The sequence below is a fragment of the Setaria viridis genome, chromosome 6 (genome assembly GCF_005286985.2).
Source record: "Setaria viridis chromosome 6, Setaria_viridis_v4.0, whole genome shotgun sequence".
NCBI classification, from domain to species: domain Eukaryota; kingdom Viridiplantae; phylum Streptophyta; class Magnoliopsida; order Poales; family Poaceae; genus Setaria; species Setaria viridis.
Window position 1 is genome coordinate 8,323,527 of NC_048268.2, and position 25,369 is coordinate 8,348,895.

The 25,369-nt window shown below is 45.4% G+C and overlaps 2 protein-coding genes across 2 annotated transcripts; one reads left to right on the forward strand and one right to left on the reverse strand.

Moving 5' to 3' along the window:
- The first annotated feature begins 10,972 nt into the window (after positions 1 to 10,972).
- On the forward strand, positions 10,973 to 12,962 carry LOC117861728 (probable methyltransferase At1g29790). Its single transcript, XM_034745275.2, has one exon. The coding sequence runs from the start codon at positions 11,474 to 11,476 to the stop codon at positions 12,833 to 12,835; it is 1,362 nt and encodes a 453-aa protein (XP_034601166.1). The 5' UTR covers positions 10,973 to 11,473; the 3' UTR covers positions 12,836 to 12,962.
- Positions 12,963 to 14,435: 1,473 nt separating this feature from the next.
- LOC117859799 (ent-kaurenoic acid oxidase) lies at positions 14,436 to 18,533 on the reverse strand. Its single transcript, XM_034742979.2, has 7 exons — positions 18,118 to 18,533; positions 15,638 to 16,394; positions 15,442 to 15,531; positions 15,217 to 15,295; positions 15,038 to 15,144; positions 14,793 to 14,914; positions 14,436 to 14,657 (listed from the first exon to the last, which is right to left on the reverse strand). Exons 1-7 carry the CDS (start codon positions 18,393 to 18,395, stop codon positions 14,555 to 14,557), a joined length of 1,536 nt encoding a protein of 511 aa, XP_034598870.1. The 5' UTR covers positions 18,396 to 18,533; the 3' UTR covers positions 14,436 to 14,554.
- Positions 18,534 to 25,369: the final 6,836 nt, after the last annotated feature.

Genomic DNA, 25,369 nt, shown 5'->3' on the forward strand with positions numbered 1-25,369 from the left:
AGGGTGATTGGTGCAAGTGGTGGTACCATTGGTGTGGTGAAGTGAAGGGCCGGCTAGGGGGAGGGAGAGAGATAAGAAAAGATTAGATGTCCACCTAATTAAAATTTATTAATTTAAACAGCACCAATTAAGATGAGGATCTGTCGATATGTGCCGGTATTAATGGCTGTTACTTTTAGCTTAGCTAGGTACATACCACGCCCAAGAGTATGAGAGAGAGAGAGAGATCACTGTGCCGTCTTGTAAAGTAGCCCTGGTAAAAAAGAGAGAACGATGTCGTTAGACTGCTAGGAGGTTCTTACACTGTAGTAGCAGTAGCTGCATGCTAGCTACAGTAGGAACTGGAAGAGGGGACCTCTCCAACGAAACCTCAGCGGTGGCCTATAAATTTGAGCAGTGCTGTGGTGCAGCTGATCAGCCTTCCTATATAATGGCATGTCCGGTTCAGCTATAAAAATGTTTCTACTGTTTGAGCGTGTAGCTAGAAGGAAGCCAGCTAGCTCAATCGACTGCACATCGGCGGAGTGGGACAGTGGCTGTGTTGCATGTGTGAGATAGATTCTCGTAGCAATTTTCCTGCTCATGAGTAGCATCATACAGAAGCACCAAATTCACATATTTATCTTGAAAAATCTCTCATAAAGGAAACATATTTTCAGTCCCAAAAAGATCATCTTCTTCACTGTTCATCTTTAAAAGGCCCTCCATATGCATTTCACAAGTTATTACAGGTGAAAATTCAAACCGTTTCACTCAAATGTTGTGTCTTTGTATCTTGTGGTACCGAAAAAAATTCAATAAATGTCAAAGAAATCTGACAAATATATACAAATACGATAGGTGCAGCAAAATTAAATAACTAATCGAGAGTAAATAGCAAAGTTTTGTATATTAAAAAAATTCTATGCCAATAAAGAGGTGCACTCGACCGGTGCAAGTTGTCCTCTTGTATATTCACGCGTGCATGTAAGCTATATTGGAATTTGGTCTGCAGGTAAGTACGTGTCTTGGCCTCGTGCTAGCTCCTCCTTTTATGCTTCAGCCGGCCGGCCGGCGTCCGACGACTCAAATCATCTCATGCTGGCCCAATTAATCCTTCAGCTGTTCCTGTCTACCTCAATAGATTTACACTTCTTGAAAAAACTAAACCTAGATGTGCACTAATAAGCAGTCCTTCTGATTTGATTGATCGCCCCCAGCTATGATCTTCTCCATGAATTATGTATGGGTGCGTACGTGATATATACGAGAGATTTTACGGTGCTTAGAAATCTTAAGAGCTGTCTATCTCCAGATCGGATGGTTAAAAAGTAGAAGGAACCTATTACCTAGCATTGGTGGGTCAGGAACTATTTGTAAAAAATAGAGCAAAGGGTACATCTGTATTTTCATGACTCCCAGCGCCGTCGCATCACCCCCGGCGGACACGCTTACGCGTTCACGCTGCCCAGCCGACGCATCCCACCGGCCCACTCCGCATGCGATTCGCTCCTCCTCCTCCTCCTCCTCCAACCCTAGGATCTTGCGGAGCGTGAGCAGGTCTCGGATGCAGCGCGCGAACGACGTCGAGGCGGAGCCGCCGCCGTCGGAGGAGGCCTCGGCGGCGGCGTCGAGGCCGGCGTTGCCAAGGACAGCGTACATGGTGCCTCGAGAGTCGGCGAGGAGGCTGCAGTCATTATAATTCTAATTCTACCAAATAACCAGACATTGACTTGTATAATCAGCAGTCTCTTAGATCGATTAAAAAAAAAGCAGTCTCTTAGATACTCTACAAGGGATGTATAAGTGAAAATGGTTTAATTTAACTGGATATGCGTACAATCATTCCGAACAATTTTTAATAATGAGTGGCCAACAGTTTTGATGCTTCCCACTATTTTTCCTTGAATGACCGACAGTTTTTCTAGTGTAATTTGCTTCTTTCCTAACAGTTTTATCAAATCACCCACAATGTAATCCCCCACAAACTCATTTTTCACGGTTATGGTATCTAGTTATTCAAATGTACTAAAAACCGTTGGCCATTTGTAAAGACACTGTTGGAAAAAGTAGTATTCTTGTAGTGCTCGCAAGAGTTTTTATTTTTGTAGGAGGGCAATTAAGAGTTGTAAGGGATGTAATCCCCATCTATCCCCTCTAATCCTCTCCGATTTCCACCAAACTAACAAATGTCCTTGAAGGGAAGAAATTCTTCGCTCTGGGAAGAAATTCTTTTTGCAAGCAAACATGAGAGTATTGTTCCAATAACAATATTAAGCACATACAGAAAATAATCTTTACTCCTGGAACAGCATCAAGACCCGCACCATTTCAAATACTAGGTGAAATTAATTGAGGAGCTAGCATTTGACCATATTTTTGAAAATTTCAACACTTCACATTTTTGCCCGATATGTACACCCTTATATATCTACACACACACACATGCAGTAGTTAGGGTTTGGGTATGCATAATTTTGCCTGTTTATGGACACAAGTCGGCATTTATACCTAGGATGTCCTTGTGGGGAAGTCTTGCCATGCATGCCGGTAATTTAAGGCATGTGCCGCTGTTTGCTCCAGCTAGTGCACCGTAGCACAATTAACAAGAGTACAACACCTGTCAGTGTGTAGTAGCAGTGTCCTTGCGAGGGTTTTGGGGGAGGTTAGAACATCTCCATAATCTCTGTTGTACGAGCATGCATCACTGTGATCAGTCAAGGGATACCCGTGACTTGTACTCATGCGCATCTGTTTGTCGGTCTGTGCGGCTGCATCCGTTGTGCATCGGCAAGGGAAGAATTTCAGTAGCATATGTGCAACTGTGTGCAAAAAAATGCTGTCTAGCTAGAGAGATGAATATCAACTTACTATATCATGAGTCGGACGTATACTTTTCGAATAGATAGAGATTGCAAAAGCCTATTGCTACACAAAGTTTGGTACAACCCCACCCCAGGGGCTTTTTGATAATGCTCATCAGCCATGAGCTGATACAGTGCGTCCATCCATATCGATTTTCCATTCGCGCACTCTCACAATGCAAATGCGATCTTACAATTCGATCGATATAAAGTTCCTTAGGTAGCTAAAGGATCATCCCTTGATGTCGGAATAAGGAATTGTCGTTATTCATGCAATCCTGGATGGGTAGTTTTCAAAGCACATGCATCTTAACATGATCATGAGATCGATGAATAGTTCCGTCGTCACTAGTTGGATCTTTTTTTTCAACCCCCTCACTTTTTTCTCAATTGTCGTATCAATATATAATTCCCCACACTAAGAGGTGTAAAGGAGTAGTAAAAATAATGGAAGGTAAACGGAGTGCGCCTAGATTAGGAATGTATGTTGACATCCTATATATGTTGACTATTGCAGTCCAATCAGATGTCTAGAAACGTATGTAAATGACAACTGGACAAGAAAAAGGAAGAAGAACAGGAAGCCCCTCATTCTAATTAAATAGATGCATGAATGATCATCTCTTGAACTATATATTCATGTACAATTCTACGGTCTTCCAATTATTGATAGGGACTACATTCTTGTTTAGTTTTACGCCAAACATGGGTCTAAATGAAAGACAGTTCTTCTATAAACTTTTGGAGGATTCCCTACCTTACATCAGGCTTCCTGAAAGAACCAATAATCATGAACATCTTTTCATTATAAGAGCTTCCCTTTAACCTACCAGCTATAGGCTCTTTATTTGTCTCTCTTTGTCAAGCTAACATTTTCTTTTGACTTATTAATACCTTGTGCTAGCACATAGATTATGTCATCTAAGATTAATAAAACCATGAGACAAAAATGTTTCCTTCCCAACAGTCAGACCGTTTCCAAAATATGTTGGCATCAAAGCTAAAGTCAAGTAATGTAGTATAATATGTTCGATCTCAACAACGATACTATCATAGGGTATATATGTAGCTGTGGTATCTTTCATACTACTTATGTATTCACCTTAAAGTTGTTCTTTGTTACAGCTATATGAAGGCTAGATGCATGCATTCTTTTTTTTAAGTAATAGGTCTTCATAACTGTACTTTCTTAAAACAGGGGGAATATATATAGCTGATTTGCAAGCATATAAAGTTGCAAAATTAAAAAAAAATCAGTTCACCACAGGAAAATAGCACATAACCCGCATTGTTGATCGAGCAAGTTGCATACGAATCACAAGCTAGATCGAAAGCATTAATGGATGATAAATTCTTGTTCCTTCTTCCACATGATGCACCTTTCAAATTGAATTCGTCAAGCGGACTCCATACGGCAAGAACAGTCGCCACTCGGTTATGATATGCTAGGAAACACGTATGCGAAAAAAATAAATGGGTGGCGTAGATTTACTAGATCTCTATAGATTGTTTAGCAAATATCTAGAAAAAAATTTGATCCTTGGAAATTTAATTGATTTGTTTGACAAACCATAAATGTGTATGAAAAGTTCAATGAATGTGCCAATACTTTGACTGATTGAATAAGATGGCATAGTTATCTTCATTTACCTGAGATTGATCGACATTAGTTACCTAGCAATTGCACCGTAAAATCGATCTGTGGATAACTGTTAGCCTTACTTGGTTATCTTCTCTCTCTTTTTTTTACAAAATTGTGGGGATCAATTCAAGAAAATAACCAGAAATGATATGATCATGACAAAAATATATAGGAGGTAGCATGTATGGACCAGATTTAGCAATTCTTTATCTGCAGATAATTTTATATGTACTTGTCATCAGAAATATGTTGTCATCTTTGATGTTTCGTAATTCATAATTGTATGTGTGTAAAAAGAAGCAATTAGCTAAGAAAAGTGTACTACTCCTACAACACTTGATAATTGCAGCTTAATTGTACGCAAGGAAAGTGTGCAGTCATGCATGAGCAGTTTCTCCATTTGATGTGTACAAGTATCAAACTACGTTCGCGCCTAACTTTGTTTTCTGCACATCTTCCAGCTTCCACCACTGCACCGCACCATGATTCCAGCTCTTACTAGCTTGGAAAAGCATCATCTGCAATACCTGCAGAAAATTAAAGAGACGTGGCATTGTGTTGCGTTCTTCTTTTTACATGCCAGATTGCAGCATGAAATGAAGAAGCCATGCACCAGAGGTCGCCGACGATGGAATACACAGGAGCAGCGGCTGGCCGGCCGATCAGTCGGTGGGGGCAATTTAGTGAGTTCGGTGACCGGGTCCCACATGCAAAGCAAGCATAGGAGGGAGACGCCTGCTTGCTTTTAATGCGGCACCGCATGGCGCATGGAAGAACCAAGCAGGGATGCCCTAGCGATCAGGAAGGCTGTTCCTATTGGTCCCCCATTGATGGATCGTCCCCAGTCTCATCGCGCATCCATCTCTCACTGTCACCTCTTCTTCTTCCTTTTTTTCTCAGTTCTTCTCCCATCCGCTGGAGGTTGATCCAGTCTAAGCGTGGTCTTAGCAGCTTGTTAGGACCTGGCCAGCCAATTGACCTTGTACTGTATTACCTTGTGAATAAATTTCACCTTTTGTAAGTTCCAGATGTTACGAGTCGTAGGAGCCAAATAAAAGAGAGCAACCGTACCGTAGTCAACAGAGAGATTTGAAGAAAACAGCTAGCCTCCACCCGTACCCAGCAGTAGTAGAAGCTAGCTAGCAATGAGCTAGAATATGAGAACGATCCACTAGAGAACAGGTACAGTGCTGCTTCAGTTGTGCATGGCACATGGTTAGTTTAGCGTGCATGTAAAGATCAAATGAAATGGTGCACTGAATTTGTGCGTCCCATGCATGAGGAAGAGACTCTGACATATATTCCGTAGCTTCGTATAGAAGAAAATCGAGGAAGAGCACTCTCATTTGGTGGTACAGTTGCTCAGTAGATGGAAGAGACGGCAACATATTTAAAAAAAAGCATCTTGATGCTAAATAACTGTGGTAACTCCTAGTCCAAATTATGGCACAATCGATTTAGAGTAAAACACGACATATAAGAATGGACATATATCAATTCTAGTAAGCCAACTACATTATTGTCTGAAACTATTAAGTACTATAACCATTCTAGTGCGTTGGATGGGCTGGCCACAGAATAAGCTATTCTATGGCCGACCATAGAGTATACTCCACACACACACATATTCAGGAGGAGACTTGGATTATATTCAGGGTTCTGTTAGGCTGTTGGGATAACCACACTACGACAGCTTGTCACTGATAGTGGAAGGACATTAATTTCAACAAGCACCAAAATCAGCCTAAGATTGTCGCAACATAATCAAAGAAGGAAACATATGCATCATAGAGATAATCACAACAACAACACATGCATTGACCATAAGACACCAATTTCAACGTAGAAACCCCAAAATCGCGGTAAAACCCACAGGACCAAGCAGCCACCCAAATATCCAGATAGCACTACAAGGTCATATACATCAATACTTTACCATCTTAGACAACAACATAAATATTTGGGGGCAAACAATCGATTAAAGGCAACAGTATTGCGGATCTGAAGCCTCACGCGACCCTGAGAACGGATCTTTCTAACTTTCTTCCAAGATCTTATCCCCAATCACCTTCTTCTCCCTATCTTCTCCCTCCTTCTCTCCATTTCAAGGGGATTTTTCCTTCTCTTGAACCCAATTACAACGTATGTCAAAGTTGTTGTGGGGATGCTCATTAGAAACTCAATACGTAAGATTTCTTAATATGGGCTGCAACTCACTTGCAAATCTGGGGGGCAGGGGGGCTAGAGGGAGGCTGGGGTGGTGCTCGGTGAGTGGGTGTGGCGTGGGGCCAAAAAAAAGAGGTAAAGAAAAAATACTATCTGATGGATTCGATGGTTGGGGATCATATTGACTGTATCCGATTATTTTTCTCAACCAAGGAAGATATGTGCTTCACTAAAAAGTTAACACATTGTGAGTTGGACTATTGGAGTAGGTTTTTCGATGAGGCTGTGTAGAGCCCACTCGAGTAGTATTTTTTGCCTAATTCACACTCGAATTTATAGCCATCCATACATTCGATCCAATGGTGCAGATTTATCCCCTTCCTCAACACTATCCTCTCCAAGGCACACGTGTGTAGCTCGCCTACCGCCACCGAGCAACTTCCCTACACCTTCCTCGACACCGGAGACGACTCTGGTGGTGAGCCCCAGCCCCCCTCCATTGATCGTGGTATCACATTTTCCGGCTTTAGTAAGCTTCTAAGTTCGTTCCCCATTGAAAACCCTAACCTCTGAGCTCACCAAACCTCTTTAGAGATAAATAAGATGAGTTGAGTAGCATGAAGAGAAAATTCGGATGTCAGGGACACCAAAATGCTCGGCCGGGTATGAGATTTAGCTTTTCACCTTTTCGTTCGATCCTCCGGTCACCACCGACGACCTTGATCACGAACGAACTGGCCGCGGTCGCGACGCGCTTGACGGGCCGACCGGCCGGTCAAGCTGGTGATCGCTGGAGAGTCCATCAAGTGTGGCGGTCCAGTTGGTGCACGCGCCGCCGCTGCCACGCGTGCCTAGCTAGCTCGCCTCGTTTACTAGCTCCGTCATTTTCTTTTTTACTCTGCATGCGCGGCCTGCAGCAGCTGCCGCCGTCCGCTTAGAGCAGGCCCACATACGCCAAGCACGTCAGCACTGCTGCTGACATGGTAGAGAGAGGGTCGGAGAGTGAAGGGGGCGCTACATCCGTCGATCAGCGCAACGAGTTCCGATGCAGGTCATGGGTCCCGTGCGTGTGCATGCAAGGATGGTTGTGAGAGAGATGACCGGTGGGTGGGATTGGTGGTGGGCCAGGGAAAGATTAAAAAATTTAATGCGATGTACCAAGAAACAAGTTGTTGTATACATGCTTGTCTAAATGTGTCAATTCTTAGAGATAAGTGCTTGTCTCTTTTATTGGTCTTGCTCTTATTTGCATTGCGTGCTGTCAACCTACGTGTACGACCTTGCTAGCAAATAGCAATGCTTTGAATAGTATATACTACTGTTATACGATCCCCATATGAACAATGCGCGTGTGTCGACTGCAGGGAATCCAACACTAAAGGAGATGTTTGGTTCGTGAAGATGTAACGTAATCAATTTACAGGCGTTAAGCGATACCGTTACGTATGTTTGTTTCAACCTCCTCTGTAATTTAATTACCCGTAATCAGATATCGGCCCAATTACAGTCCCATTACGTCCCTCCCTACCCGGTATCGCATTGCGATACCGCTCCCCGATGCCGCCCCTTTCTTTTCCCATTATATTGTCCCTCTCTTTTCCCCAGATGCTGCTCCTCCGCCCGTGCGTTGCCCTTGCTACTCCTCCGCACGAGCAGCTTCGTTGGCGACCACACGCACCATGGTGAGCCCTTGCTCCTTCCCCCTCTCACTCCCTCTCTTCCTCGTCCACATACCCAGAGAAGTTTCTCTCATAACCCTAACCCTAGCCTCGGTTCTTTTTCAAAGGCTGTAGAAAGATCCGAGGGAAAGGAAGCACAGGGACGGGAGGAGGAGCTCATCCGCCATCCGTTTTACTGACAGGAAGATCAACGTGCACCACAAATACTCCTCCCTTGGTGAGTTTTGCCTATCTTCCTCCTCAAGTAAGATATCCTCCTCTTTCTTCGATGACTCTGAATTCCCCTTATTTGATCTAGTTTTGTGTCGATCGATTTCTTGAATCAATGTATTGTTGATGATGTGGTTGATAACTCGAGATGGATCTATGGATTGTATGTTCTTTACAATTAATTCTGATTTTTTTGCTTCTGTTCATGAATACAGTGTGCAGTTAATCACTTCTTGTCCTTGACTTGAATCAGATTCCTAATTTTGCATCACTGCTCCAATTATAGATGTTAATTTGCAATCTAGTACAACTGAACTCGTATACTTGTGTGTCAAGATACTTCATAATAGAGGAATAGATCTTTGTTGGTAAATTAGATGTTAGGTTGTTCTTTTTTCTTTTTTCTCGTCGGAGCAGATATGACAAAAGCTGAGCTGGCGGTGGACGTCAAGTCAACGGAAGGTGCCGAGTCGAAAGAGGCAGCGGGATTGAAATCTGTCGGCATGGTCCCGAAGCGAAGCTGGATCGGGTTGGCGAGGTAGTCCTTCATGCTCTCATGGAAGACAACGTCGGGGCGGGATGCCATCGAGCCCACTAGGGAGGATCCCACAATCACCCCTACATGGCGCGCCAACTGTCAGACTTATAAGCCCGGCAGTCCACCAGGGGGTTACCCAAGTGGTTGATTTGTAGGTGGAGGTGATTGTGAAACCAAGAACTCGAAGGTGATCGCGAGAATACAAGGGACACAAGGGTTTTAAACAAGTTCGGACCTTCGGAGAGTAATACCCTACGTCCTGTATGCTTGGTGGCTTGTATTGCTTGAGAATTTCTATGTCCTCGGGAGGCGCCCCCGGCCGCCTTATATAGGCTGACAACCTAGGGTTACATGTCGGTTTGAATCTAATCTACTTGGTTGTTACATGGAAGGCAATTTGAGTCAGATTACAATACTACAATATTTGGGCTGATTTGAATCGCCCGGACGAGCCTACTTGTCAGATCTGGCCAGTATCCTGGTCGGTGGGGACCCATAGGGTACCCATATCCCTCATGATTAAACTAAACATGCTTGATATGGTCAGCTGAGAGCCACTGGTAGTACCATAGTATGCTTTGTTTTCGTATTGTGAGTGAAATCGGGATAACGGTAGCTCCCCATTGGTTAATGTAAGGATAGCTCATGCATCTTTGTTTGACCGAATTAAAGCAAGTTACATTCTCTCTCAGCACTCGGCACTTCAATAAAAATAGATAACATTGCAGACACATGTTTCCTATAGTATTACTCGTAATAGTTTCTCCTAGCCCTGGCTAAATAGGCACGAGATATGATTAGTGATGTCAGCAAAACAGTTTGCCATGGTGAGATTCTGTTTAACTTATTGAAGGTCAATGGTGTTACTCGGTTCGGCACAAAGATAATCGCTATTTTCCAAAAAAAACAATCCTTAAGCCTAGACAAATATTCAGTGCATGCTTTGCATTCAAGAGCTGATCCTACAGCAATGTCATTCACAATTCTTTAGCTGATGCTTCTCAGAGAAGTAGTAAAGAACTATGATATCTGTTCCCATGACCAGTTGCTTAGTGATATGTTTAGTGATATGTGTCACTTTGCTATCTTGTTTCGGATGTTTATTTACTACCATAATTCAGATGCTTGTTCTTTCACAAGAATTCAGTCAAGATTACAGTTATATCATTCCAATATATTCTAATATATGTAGTTGTATGTTTGCAATTTAAGGATGCTAATCTTGGGCAGAAATATTCAATCAACTAATGATAATGGAAGTACATCTTGTTGAACATTGTTGATGAATCGATATACCATTATTTTCAGAAAAAAATAACACCTCGTACCTTAACTTGTCACCATTTTTGTAGATGAGAGAAGAAGATAGAAGGTGGAACTAGATCGGTAATCAAGCGACAACGAATCTAAAGTTCAAAAGGGTGCTGATTATACTTGCTGTCTTCCGTTTGAAGTGTCTCATTTTACCTATGTCTCCTTGGTTAGCTGATCATGCTTGCTGTCTTCCGTTTGAAGTGTCTCATTTTACCTGTCTCCTTGGTTAGCTTTCAGTCTATGTTGAATACCTTTTTACATCATGAGGCTGCAAATTTGCATTAGTTAAACCTCCTTGTATTATATGCTACAGCATATAGAGATATGCTAGTTGCTATGTCTGGTCTCATGAATAGTTGTTAAATTTGAAAATTATCTTCCAATACATGAGTTGCAAACCAAATAGTTGTAACGGTATCTAATACCATTACATTGTCCAAACAAACAAATCCTGTAAACAGCGATCCCACCTCAAATGCTCCCGTGATTCATTTACAGTCGCGTTACGTTACCAGTGCGGCAACTAAACACCTGGCAAAACTTCTATAAAAAAAACAACTTCTCCTCGACGAGGCCTACCGGCCTGCGGGGCGCTGGGTTTTTTCTACCCGGAAATCCACACTTGTGTACGAAAGGCCCACTCCACTACTGTCCGGCCGACGAGCCCATCATTGACTTCGCGGGGCGCCGGGCTGCCGCGCGCTGCGTAGGTAGAGTAGCAGCAGTTGCCGCAAGACCACCATCCCTAGCCTCCCACATGTTGGGCTGGGCCGTCCGTGCGCTGCTCGGCCTCGCCACGTCCAGCAGCGCCGCCGATCACTCCATCACTGACTGCTGAGGTCGTCGTGCACTTTGCGTGCAAGCACTCGCATCTCGGAGCCCAAGGCAGCACAGACCTCCAAAGCCGGAGTGCAATCTACTCCAGCTATCCCTTTTCCGCGTCGTAAGCTAGCCGCCGTAGCTTCCTACGATCCGGACGAAGAAGCCACACACGGCTTCACGCCGCCTCCATTCTAGCTGCATTGTCTGGTGATCTCTGGTCCAGAGCAGCAGCGCGTCGGCGAGCGAAAGGGATCGTACCATGGAGGCCGCCGACCTCCTCGACGGGAACGGGAAGAACAAGCCGCCGCCGCAGCCCAGGCGGCGGCGGTGGTACTGCAGCACGACGGCGGTCACGCTGCTCATGTTCCTGCTCACCAACACCGTCTCCATCGTCGTCTCCTCGGGCGCCGGCCCCTCCCTCCTCCGCCGCTACAAGCCCTCCACCATCCGCCTCTGGGACGGCTCTGCCGCGCTCCTCGCCGACCTCAACGCCACGCAGGCCGACCTCGCCGCCAGCCGCGCCGAGCTCGCGGGACTCTACGCCCGCGTCGGCACCGCCAACGAGCTCCTCCGCACCCTGCTCGACGCCATGGCCGCGCGGGACGCCGCGGACATCGTCGCCATCGCCGGCGGATGGAAGCGAGAGCCCTCCGGCGAGCTGAAGCTGGCCGTCGGACCACATAACACGTCCATGACCGCCGGACACGGCCGGAACGCCACCGGCGAGGCGGCGACGGCGGTGTTCCCGGCTCTGGGCCACGGGTGCGTCCGCGTCCAGGACGACCTCGAGCGATACATGAACTACACTCCCGGTGGGGAGTGCCCGTCCGACGAGGCGCTGGCGCACCGGCTGATGCGCAGCGGTTGCGAGCCCCTAACGCGGCGCCGGTGCCGCGCGCCGTCGCCCAAGGGGTACCGGCAACCGTCGCCGCTGCCGACGAGCCTCTGGGTCACGCCACCGGACACCAGCGTGCTCTGGGACGCGTACTACCCGTGCAAGAACTACTCGTGCCTGGCGAGCTCCCGCGGCGTCGACCTCCGCCGCGTCGGCCGGGAGAAGGCCCGGTGGGCGCGCGACGACGGCGCGCTGTCCTACTCCATCGCCACCGTGCTCGCGACCCGCCCCAACGGCACGGTGCGCGTCGGCCTCGACCTCGCCGGCGGCAGGTCCTCCTACTCCCCCGGCACGTTCGCGGCGCGGATGCTGGATCACGGGGTCACCGTGGTGACCGCGGCCGTGAGCGCCGCCGCGCCGCTCAACAGCTTCGTCGCGTCGCGGGGGCTCGTCTCCGTGCACGTCACCGCCGCGCACCGGCTGCCCTTCTTCGACCGCACGCTCGACATCGTGCACGCGGCGGCGGGTGGCCTCGGCGACGGCGGCGGATCGAGGGTCCCCGCCGACGTGATGCTGGAGTTCGCGCTGTTCGACGTGTACAGGGTGCTGAGGCCCGGGGGCCTGTTCTGGCTCGACCACTTCCCCTGCCCCGGGGCGCAGCTCAACGCGACGGTGGCGCCAATGCTTGGTCGCGTCGGGTTCAAGAAGCTCCGGTGGAACACCGGCCGGGGGAAGGAGAAGGACCAGTGGTACGTCTCGGCGCTGTTGGAGAAGCCCATGGCATAAGAAAATTGTGGGTTTTTTTCTCATAGGAAACTAGTGGTTGTAATAATCCTGTAATGTTCTTCTTGCTTGATTCCTGCTTGTCTCTCTGGCATTTTGCACGATATCATATTGTTCTGCTTTCACTTCACATTTTTAATTTTTTTTTTCATTTTCTCTCCCAATAGTTTGGTGATCTTATCAAGGAAGATAGCAATTTTTTAGAGCATTTCTCCTTCTCCCAAAGGCTATCGGCCCAAGGCCTTAAAGGAAAATCGCAAACGGTTCAAGCCCATTAATAATTTTCCCGTTGCTAGTTTGGCCCACAAACTAACTGAAGGAACGGCCCATCAAAAGGCCCAAACAGCTCGGCGCACTCCGTTGTTCGTCTCCGCTCCGATTCACGACCGCCGCAGCCTCCGCCGCCGCACGCCACCATCAGACACCGCAGCCACCACCGGCGGCCGCACCATTTGACACCCAGCTCGCGAAGGCGAACCATAAGCCCTAGCCGTCCCCCTCCCGCCCGGATGACCCCGAGCCGCGGCGGCGCGGAATGGAGGTGCCCCGGAGAAGCTCGACGCCCTCGCGGGCTGGTTCGCGCAGTCCCTCTCCCTCGACGCCGCCACTCGCCGCGCCGCTGAGCAGATCCTCTGCTCCGCGGAGTCCTCCCCGGGCTTAGCGCTCGCGCTCCTCGGCCTCGCCGCCTCCCTGCGGCACGACCTCCAGGCCCGTATTTTTATAATGGGTGCTCGGAAGTGATTGCTGTGGCTGAGCTGCAGCTGAGGCTGCGGCAGAAAGCCTGAAGCGACTACAGTGCTGCTGCAAGCCTGCAGCTGCTTGTAGCAGCAGCTACAGCTGCTAAGCTGCATCCAATTTTTTGACATGGAGTATCAGCTGATCAACTGGCTGTGAAGCAACTGGTGCTTGAGCTACAGCCGAGCAGCTGGACTGTGCAGCTGCAGCTGCAGCTGCTGGTGAAACAGTCTCATTTCCTCGCAAAGGAACACCCCACGGATCTAAACTAAAAACCTCTCGCTGGACCCTCCTCTTGACCGGCAAGGTTGCAAAGCCTCAACTTTGAAGAACTGATGTGCTGCTTGCAAAGAAGGGCTGCCCCCATCAAAAATTCCCTTTGTTGCTAGTAAGTAAAATCCTTTTCTTTGGGCTTTCCTTACTTTTTTTATATGATTTATTCACCAATCAGCGAAGCTCTTTTCATTCCTTATTGGAACTATGCTAGCGTTGGTAAGAATGTGCTGCACCGTTTCTTCCTCTTGATCCATTGATATATTGTTGGGGAAATTAGAAAACTGTCAAAACTCCTCTCATGTCCCTTGTCTAGTATCATTGATTCATTGTAGCATTTGTTAGATGCCAATTGATTCTGATCTCTCTCAAGTGAGGGTAGGGTCCCACGTGTCATTGGGACAATCATAGTATTTTCACAAAGCATAGTTCCTTTTCCTCTTGAAAATTTGGTCCTAACCTTTGATTTTGCATTTTGGCTCCTGCATCCTACGTAGTTTCTTTTAAAATAAAATTTCAGGTGGGGATGGTGATTAAGAAGAGCAGCGAAACAGCTAGCCGAGCAACAACATACAGGGGCAGAGAGGCACATTGCTGAAGCACAGAACATGTCATGTAACACTTCATTTCTTGCTTGTTTTATTTTTTGCACAGATCGCCGACAATAGTTTGGCCCTTTTTCGACCCCAGCAACTAGCTATGCTTCATCAGAATTCAGTACTCGTCTGAAACTCTGGTGATCTTGGCCAAGCAGTTGTCCACCGGCCTGGGGTGGGGCAGGTACCTCACCCGGCAGCTGGGGTTCGTCCTCGTCAGCCTGCCAAAGCAAAGCCCAACAAATCATTTAAGAGAAACATGCATTATTCAGATAAGGTGTCATATGAACAAAGCCAAAAAAAAAACACCTGTAGTTTCTTCATCTAAACGGTAAACCCTGAATGAAAGAAGTTACCTGTAACCGAGGAGGAAATGGTGGAGGAAGACGGAGATCTCCAGCTTGGCGAGATCGTTGCCGGGGCAGAGCCTTGCGCCGAGGCCGAAGGGGAGGAATGTGCCGGCTCTCGGCGAGTGGCCCTGAAAGGAAACAAGAGTATGAAGATTGTTTGAGCTTCATCAGGCCATGATCTGATTGGTGATGCTTCTAGGATCGATTTATTCAGAATGGCAACAGTGTCTCTGTTGCTGCTGGTACAGTACCTCCCATCTTGAAGGGTTGAACTTCTTGGGGTCAGGGTACACTTGAGGGTCCATGTGCACGCTCCGGTACCACAGCTGAACCTTCCAGCCCTTGGGGATCAGGTACCCTGTTAGAAAAATGCACACGGTGTTTCAGTGGATTCCAGATACAAAAATGTGAGGCTAATTCTGAAACTCACCGTTCACAAAGACATCTTTGGTCGCCTGACGGAAGGACACGAACGAGATGTTGACGAACCGCAGCGTCTCGTCGATCACCTTCAGATACATAGGAGTTCATCAGTACAGTATAATGTTGCTGGTTGGTTGCATTGTACTGTCAAAGAATGGAATCTGGTGCGCTCAAAGTCACTGCTGCGTGAGCTGAATATAATGCATTTAATTTGCTACAAAGAAAACGTTACCTGTGAGAGGTACCCCATCTTCCTGAAGTCCCTCAGCGTCAGCCCCTGCTGCGTCGGTGGAATGCTCCTCATGATCGCCTCCTGCTCTGCCTGGAAGAAAAGAAGCCGCATCAACCAAACTGATCTCCAAATAATGTCGTCTGAGCTGAAAAGATTCAACCTTTTTCAGCACGATTATAAATCCAGTACGGCATACCTTGGCCTTTGCAAAGATGTCGGGATTCTCCTGCAGGAACACGGTGGCCCACATGGTGATGTGGCCGGAGGACTCGTGGCCGGCGTTGAGGTACATGATGAGGATGTCGATGATCTCGTCGTCGTCCAGCCTCCGCCCGTGCTCGTCCTCCACCTCGATCAGCCGGTCCATCATGTCCACGCTGCTGGACCGCGTGAACCCCTTGGCCGTCGCCGCCCGCCTCTCGTCCAGCACGCCCTGCAGCACGGAGACCAGCCTCCGGCGAGCCCCCAGCGCCCGCCGGTACGCGAACCCGGGCAGGTTGATGGCCATGGCGCGCATCCCGTAGTTGAGGTCCGTGTAGCTCCGCTCCAGCGCGTGCATGGTGGCGTCGTCGGCGCCGCCCAGGAAGATCTGCACGATGATCTTGAACGTCATCCGGCGGAGCTCCGTCAGGAACTCGACCTCACCGCCGTCGGCGCACTCGCCGGACCACGCGCGCAGGGACGACGTCACGGTGCGGTCGATGAAGGGAAGGTACGCGGTGAGCGCGTCGAAGCCGTTGATGGGCGCGGCGGTGAGCTTGCGCAGGCGGCGGTGCTCGTCGTAGGGCATGGCCACGAACGACTTGGGCCCGATGAGCGCCACCGTGGCCTTGGGCCACCCGGTGACGAAGCCGTCGTCGTCCATGAGCACCTGCTTGCACGCCTCCGGCGTCGTCACCAGGATCGTCGGGCTGCTGAACATGAAAGCTCGGTACACGCCAGTGCGGCCAAACCTGCATGCCAAATTGCCAAAAATCAGGAGTCAGGGCAACTGATGAGCTCTCGTCAGAGTACTGATCAAAGATCAACACCAGACTCCAGAATGATCGAACTTGCGAACATGCATTCTGAAACAGGTCATGTCCTAGATGCAAACATTTTGCACAGAAAATCATACTTGGATGCTCACCATTCATTAGCATTGCACAAAACATGAGGTTATGAGTGAATTGCAAGAGCTAGCAGAGCCAGGAACTCGTTTTCTTTGTTACAGGAATTTCTCAAAAATTGGTTGAATTCAAATTTTTGTACTGGAAATTTCAATCCCTGGGGAAAAGGGGGGGGGGGGGGGGGGGGGGGCGCACACACCCCCTGGTGATTTGTAAATCAGCAGGCAGAATATATTAAGTCTTGTCGAGATGCATTCCACATAATGCCTTCATTTCTGTAGTGTTTCAGCCTTTCAGGGCAAAAGACAACATACAGATTGCGGCAAAGCTCTGAAGAAGAATATTTGCATTTTTAACACAGATACTACCCAAAGAGAGCCGCAGCACATATTCGCGCATGAATTAAATAGTGCTCAGCAAATCACCATCAGTTGAAACTCAACAGATCACCTGAGTATTCATATCATTTATGAAATCACTTTGGACGGACCGACGCCCGTCGACGACAATGAAGAATCGACAGAGACAAATTTGGATGGCACCAAACCAAACACCTGTCTTACTAGCAAAGACGATTCCTACACTACAGCATATGGATCAAACAACAGATTAAAACTTTTCTTTTACAGGGAAAAGGATAGATAGGATAAGCAAAGCAGCTGCCTTTTTGACAGCATATGGATGGGGAATCAGGGACGCGATGGGGTAGGTGCCAAGCAGGGCATATCAATCACCCGGTGTTTTGTTATCAGCAGAGCAGAGGGCATTAGCATTTATCGACGAAGGTTTTGGCCATTGCCAAAGATGGAATCTGCTCTGAATGCAGGCATGGGAGAGTGGTGGAGGTGTTGGAAATGGAAATCAATCAGTCAGACATCTCCTTTTGGGCAGTGGGGGCAGCGCCAGCAAGCATTCCCTAGCTCCTCCTCCATGCATCTGATCAGATCAGATCAGACGAGCCATCACTGACTGACTGGATGACTGTGCATGTTTCTGAACTTACGGCAGCAGCCTGACAGAATCGTTGAAAGTGATTCACTGACTGCTGGAGGTGATATGCAGGCGTGCGTAGCAGTAGGATATCGTGGCGTCATCAGGGCGCACAGAGAACTGAAGACAGAAACAGGTTGGAGAAAATAAAAAGGAGAGAGATGATGATCTTGAAGCCACACTTTGTGTGTACGTGTGCCTGTTTGAGGTCCAGGGGACAGGTTGAAGAGTCATCCCTCCTGTTGTTTGTGCTTGCAGGTGATGGATGTCTTTTGGTGCATACCTAAAAGCATCCATTTGATTGCACTACTACAGTAGACTTGTAGAGAGAGGGAGAGAGACAGATATTGCAAGGACAAGAACATTTCGTTCATGCCCCAACACCAACAGGAATTGATGTACAATGTTGTTCTTGGCGGCCAAACCAAACCGCAACAATCTCGCAGTAATTCGTCAGGAGTAGAGTGTGGATAGCAACTCCTGTCTGAAGAGGAATAGAGGATGGCTTTGGCATTGGCGAGAGAGAGAAAGAGAGGGAGGGAGGGAGAGGGCGGTTACTGGAATGGAGGAAACTGACCGTCGGATGAAGGAGGCGACGAAGGCGTCGGGCTTGCCGGACTTGAAGGCGCGGAGGAAGGCCCACATGGCGCCGACGACGGGCCAGCCCATCTCCCCCGGCGGCAGCCGCGCCCGCCTCGCCGCGCCCAGCGCCGCCTCCCTGTACCACCCGTGGAGCCTCCGCGCCCCGGCGTCGAGGAGGAAGAAGAGGAGCAACGCGCCGACGACGGCCGCCACCACCGGCGCCCACCACATCGCCGGTGGGCTCGCCACGCCATCGCCCACACCCACGGCCATCTCCGGCACGGTTCCCGTGCGGCGCCGCTCGCGCAAGCAACGCAAACTCTGGGAGCGCACACCGTCGAGGCGGAAGCGACGAGAGAACTCACAAGGATGGCGAAGAGGCCGGAGTGAAACCGTCGCTGGGTCCGCGTGCCGCTCGCTCTCTATAAACCCATGAACCGTAGTAGTAGGGGCTGTGCGGGCCCACAGGTACACGTCGGCGCACGGTGGACCAGGCACACGCATGGCTTGTGTACACAAGCTCTCGCTCGGAGCACAACAATATCTTATCATTAAATCCTCAAAAATAAGAGAAAATATTAGACTTTTTCTTAGAAGAAAAGGTTACATTTTGTTAGAGAAGTTAAATTCTGTTGAGCAATGTGATCCAAATCTAGAGTACAAATACAGCTCTTGGTACATTGTTCTTGGAGTTTCATGAGGTGCATACACCGTGCTGTTTAATTTTTATCACAAAAAATGTTTGTACTTTGTATTGGCCGGCCGGATTGCTTGTAGTGTAATGAGGCCGGTTTTGGTTTCTTCTCTCAACAAATAGGGCTGCATTACACGCCAGGTGTTGCCAAACACACGCACGCGCGTGCTTCCTTGTTGGTTTTCTAGTCGTCATGCTTTAAAATTTCTCACACGCGGCGGTGCCTTCTGGCACGTGTGCAGTGTGCCACCGTCGTGCATGGACAAATGTTGGCAGGCAGTTACTCAAAAACTTTGTAGGGAGATAAGAGGGGCTCTTCAGTGAAGCAGCAAAGAACCTTTCGGGAGTGATCATCTTCAAGCATGTAAAGAGAGATCAAAACCCGGTAGCACACGTGTACATGTAGCTCATAACAGAAGCATAAGTTGGTAGACTAGTCTTACTATTTTATTACTAATTATAAATCCATTTTGGAACCTCCATGCTAATCCTCGATGTGCAAGGAAAAAAACAGAAAATCTCCAAAATTCTTAAAAAAAAGTAAAATATCTGACCACCGAGACTCCTTCATAGTTGATAATAATCCATTAGATATACTTTCCTCAAAATCACTCAGCTTTACCTAATGGATAGTAACTAAAGTAACACATGTATATAAATTATCAATAATAACACAACTTAAATCTACATTTAAATGACCTTATCTATCATTATTAAAAATAAGCTAAAGTAATCTCGCAAATATGCATCTAAATTAGTCGTAAGAAATTGTAAACACCGCATGCTTTTAAGTTATACACTCTTGTAATTATTAATATGCAAAAGACCGACTCAAACATGCATGATTGTGTCACCACGAACCACATAATTAAAAATACATATTTAATTATATAGTATATGCGTGGTTGAAATTAAATTGGGAAGCCAAATATAGCTCATGGTAAGGTTTCAACAAAACACATATCCAAAACACACATGGCTACACTTAGGTGTGGCAAAAAGTGAAAAATCTTACTATTACTAATTGGAGGCTCCTTTTAAAGCCTCCAGGTGAAGCCACCTAGAATTCCTAGGTGGACACTCTAGAAAAAGAGAGAAATCCTAGAAATTCTCACAAAAAAGCAAAACATCTGATCATTAATCGATAGATTCAAATCATCATAGCCATTAAATCTATTATGTTTTCTAAAAAATTACCCACCTATGCCATTATGAAAATAGCCTAAAGCAACCCCCCTAAATCTATATATAAATTACCCACCTCTGCTATTATATAAAATAAACTAAAGTAACCCCCTAATCTTCATCAAAATTACCCACTTACGCCATTATAAACAATATTTAAAATAACCCCCTAATTTGCAACCAAATTGCCCACCGCTATTACTTAAAAATTTAAAGTAACCTGTTAAATTTGCATCTATATTACCCACACATGCCATTATTAAAAATAACATGATAACCCTACATTTGAATCAAATAACCTTAATTAAAATATACAGCAATATATGATTCTAAATCGTCTATATCTTGCACTATTGGTATATGATATTATAATTAAGTTCTATACACATGATGTGTTACCATTTATAAAGATATAGAGGAAGTGATGAGAATATAGATTTTTATATTAAAATTGTATCACAAACTTAGGGTTCATTAAACAAATTCAAGGTATGAAATTCAAGCACATACCTGTGATGCAAAGTGAAAAGTTAAAGATTATAAATGTGAATGAAAATATTATAGAGTAATTACTAACTAAAATCTATCACAATTGGATGAAGATAATAAGTATATATCTATTATGTTTGAATATTTAACAAACGAGAGGTAGCTTATGGTAATAATTTTTTAGCAATGTAGTCCTATTTTTTTTCCATTGGAGACTCCGCATTAGTTCCATGAGACAAGCTAGAAAAAAAAGAGACAAATTCTCATAAAAATCAAAAATATCAAACACCAATCATGTAAACTCTAATAATCATAGCCATTGATCTATTATATTTTCTAAAAAGTTACCCACCACTATCATTGTGAAAATATTCAAAAATGAGCTCTAAACCTATATCTAAATTACCGAGCTCAGCTATTATAAAAAATAATCTAAATTAATCCCATAATCTTCATCCAATTTACTAATACATAATAAAGCATAACTTAAAATATCATTCTAAAATTTTATCTATATTACCCATGTAAGTTGTTATTAAAAATAACCTAAATTAAACATCTAAATCTTAATATAATTATCTTCACGTGCATCATACATAAATGTCAAAAATAAACTAATATATGATTCTAAATTACCTATTTATATCATTATTAATATAAAAATACTAAGTTCAAGTATATACACATGATGAGTGTCACCATTTAGACCATTTATACATGTACGTGAGGAATCGATGAAAAATATTGATTTGTATGCTAAACATAATGTATGGAGGATTGGAGGTGCGATACAAAATGGAAAAAGTATGAATATGGATGAAAAAGTGCATAGAGTAATTATTAATTAAAAATCAATCACAATTGGACAAAGGTAGGTACATATCTATATAAGTATTATGTTGATGTATTGAAAAAAAATAAGAGAGTAGTAGGCAATAAATTTTGATTATTATCTAGGAGTTTAATTTCTAAATAATTTTCAAATACAATAGCTTCTAAAAATATTAGCCCGTGCGGGAGCACGGTTGATGGACTAGTACTATTAACGAGAATTAAAGTCTATCACAAAAGTAAAGACGAGCATTGTGATAGAAAATAAATAAATGAGGTAGAGTGAAAAATAAGTAAATTTGATTAATTGTGGGATCAAAATTTATGAAAAGGATTACAGTACTTTTGGACGTATGGAACCGAGATCGATCGGTTCTAAGGAAGGAATCGTAAAAAAAACAAATAAGAACCCAGCTAGGTTTTATTTTTTTGAGCGAAGTCAGGGAAGTCCTACCTATTTTTTATAATTTTTTTATTTCAAACTCGTTTAATTCGTTCTCACGGGGAGTCAAATCTGGACCTGCTAGATGCTACTCAAGTGCTCAACCACTGGACCAGAGATTTTATACATTTGGTGAATGTCACCAAGAAAATAACCATGTAGAAAATGCTTTGCTAAATTGACTAGCTTGGCGACGAGGACAGGGGAGGAATCGTAGTACGAAGATACAGGTGATGATGGATCCGTGGTGAAAAAGTAGCTTGTTGGTTTTCGACCTTTTGAGAAACATCAAGGTACATATATTGTATCGATCAGTGAGTAGCTAGCTAGGAATGACACGGGCGGATCGATGAGATAACTTTTAGGGTACAACAGTGATGCGATGCGACGACGATCGTATCGAGCTCGGGGTACATGACCATAGCCTCGATATGGTACGTGTGTGTCGCCACACACATGTACACTTCGTGATCATATTCATACGTGTTCAAGTAACGAGAGTGACATGCCTTTATCTTACACGTCGGTGGCGGCCACTGATGATAAAGTCTGTGAGCAGCGGTACGTGCATCATGTGCATGGCTTCAGCTGGGATTCGATGAAATGTACTTGATTTAGGATAAAACATTTCCTTTTTCTCTGAAAGGTAGAGCATATATATAAAAGAATAAAAGATTTAGAATTAGGAGCGTACGTTAGTTTTTTCTAGATTTTTACTATTCTTCTCAAAACCACTTTTTGATTACTAGCTAGCTAGTATCTTGTACGAATTTGTAGTGTTTATGGATTTTGCAATTGTAAATTTTTCATATGTTGCCACTGAATGCTACCGCAATGTTCTTCTAATGTCCAGCTAGCCTATAAATTAAATAATCCTGGGTTTGCCACAGCTCGTCTTCACATAAGTAGATTATGCTAGCAGAATGGCAGACGAGCATTTGCATTCAGCCACGTACTTGCCGCTGAAAAGTCTGGTTCTTTAGACTTGATTGAAATGAAATGGCTGCAAAAGGGGGAAAAAAGGTCCTGCAGCGTGTCGACTGAGTTTATTCAGTCACATCTTGCAGTGCAGATGCCGTGCATGCAGCCACCCTAAGCATTTTTAATCTTTGGCGCTAGTACGGTGGGAATCTGATCACCGCTTGCTTGCATTTGTCTCTCCGTTTCTAAACCGTACGGCAGATTTTAAGCTAAAAGTATGTATGGTAACAATGAATTTAATTAGATTCGTTGTAGTTTACTTTACTAGACGTTAATCTCTTTTTTATTAGATGTTAATCTCTTTTTTATTAGATGTTAATCTCTTCTCTATAAATTTGGTTACCGAACAATTTTAACTTAGCAGGATATACATTGAAAATCATTTATATTCCAAGACAAATGTAGTACATCATTATGGCCGTCGTCCATGCCTCTGCGATGTGCATGAATGTGCCCCAGCACAAAGGGATCCATGATGCTGAGAGGCTGATCGAGAACAAGCTTTATTAAGAGTTTGTAGAAATAAAGATGTGAATGATGGCGACTGTGAACCGGGTCAGAAGATGTATCTTTCGAGAGATATGGGAGAGGCTAAGCTAGCTTCTCTCCACTCCTTTGGGTGTGCTTGCATTGGGGCCGGATTGCCATGCCTCGACCCCTACCCTGTCCCCCTCCATCTCATCCCAGCCCAAATGGGGAGTGGCACCATCCTCGAATGTGACAGGAAGCATCCATCACAACCCTACCAGCAAACTGACCACCGACTCGTTGACAACCAAAACAAATAGCACTAGCACAATGCTAGCATCTCCTTACATTCATGAGTCATGACATTGCATTCTGGGCTTGTGGCTGTATTTAACCAAGGATAAATCCAAACATGTCTTCAATTCTTGGAATTAATGTCCTAGGAAAGAATACCCATTATTTGCAAGAAACAAATTTTAAAGGGAGAAGAATCCAACAATTTTAGAGAGTGCTAGTGGCCTAGGGACCGAGCAGCAGCATGCTGCTTTTTGGATAGAATAACAGGCAGCAGCAGCCACGCATGCCGGCATGGGGCCTGATCAACTGATAATGCCCTATTGATCAAGAAAGAATAAGCTAGCTGCAAGCTGATGGACTCTCGATCCCTAAGGGTTTGTTTGGTTGCATGCACCATATACCATATGATGTATGTATGAATGATATTGAATGGTGAGGTTCAACTAATGTGCTTGTACCATATGGCTCACTCTTATTAGTAGAATAATGTATTAGGTGGGATGACTTCATCCTAGATGGGATGGTATAATTAAAAAAAAGAATCATTATTATTTTGCACCATTCCATACATAAACCATACAGCCAAACAAACATACTTAGTGTCGCAGTAGGTCCATGGCCCCGATGGCTATAGGGACGGCTCGAGCAAGAGTCGTGATCAGCCCAAGACAAAATCGCGCAGCAAATCTCTAGCCAAGGCCACACGCTTCACACTGCCTTTTTCTGGTAACGTCGTCATTAGGCATTAGCTTTTGTTGCTGCGCACCCCGATCCCATCGAGAGGCTGGTTCTGTGTGCACGTTCCTAGCTCCTAGGCAACAAAAGAAGCTTAGTGTGATGCAAGGGGACGACGGAGAGGATGATAGCTTCGCTGCTGGACCCCACCACCGCCACGGCGGTTGAGCCGTCACGAGCTCACGACGTACGACGCCGCCTGGTGCTGACTTCCAGTTGCTCGGAAATTCTCAGCTCTGGGCCGCCGCCGACCGCCGTCGTGGTTGGCCGGCCGGCAGGAAGAAAGCAGACCGGCCGGCAGAGCTATCACCAACACCTTGGCACCTTGTCGAAATGGGAGGTCGTACCAAAGGCAATGGCGATGGAGAAGGGAGATGTTACCTGTCTCTAAAAGTGAGTTCGGCTCATTTAGCGCTCTGCTCATTAGTTTCTATCTAGGGGCCGGCAGATGGTATCTCTCTCTCCCCCTCTCTAGAAAAAGAAAGTCTCTAGGAAAAGAAAAGTGGAGAAGATACGCTACAAAAAGATAAAATCCTAGAAGTAAACTCTAGGTGTAAACATCAACCGCCATTCTAGGTGTAAACATCAACCGCCATTGTGGATATAAGGACCCTATTTATTTGAGATTATAATCCATTAGATTATTAGATTATGTGTAAAGGGTAGTATAATAAAAGATCATATTGGGACCACATTGGGATTGCAAATAATCTGAAATAAGCTAGTGGTCTGGCTTATATACTCCCTCCGTCCCACAAAGACTGTTCGTTTAGAAAATTTTAGACAAGATAGTAGCAATGTTAAAAGTCCAAAGTACCCCTAATAACTCTTCTTAATCGGATGGATTAACGAGTAGAATTAATTATACATATACGCTTGCAATAATTGTCGGACCTATTAGCCTTCCTTGTTTAGCGAGTTTGGCTCGAGCATCGATAGTGGGAGTAAATGATCGATTCGTTTATTGAACCAGAAGGTATTATGAGGACCTTTGTTGGATGGTCTGAAAGTTATATAAACACTCTTTGTGGAACAAGTTTTGGAAGCTAAACGAACAGTGTCTTTCGGGATGGAGGGAGTAATCTAGAAGGCAAACAAATAGGCCCTTTCTAAATTAACCACCTT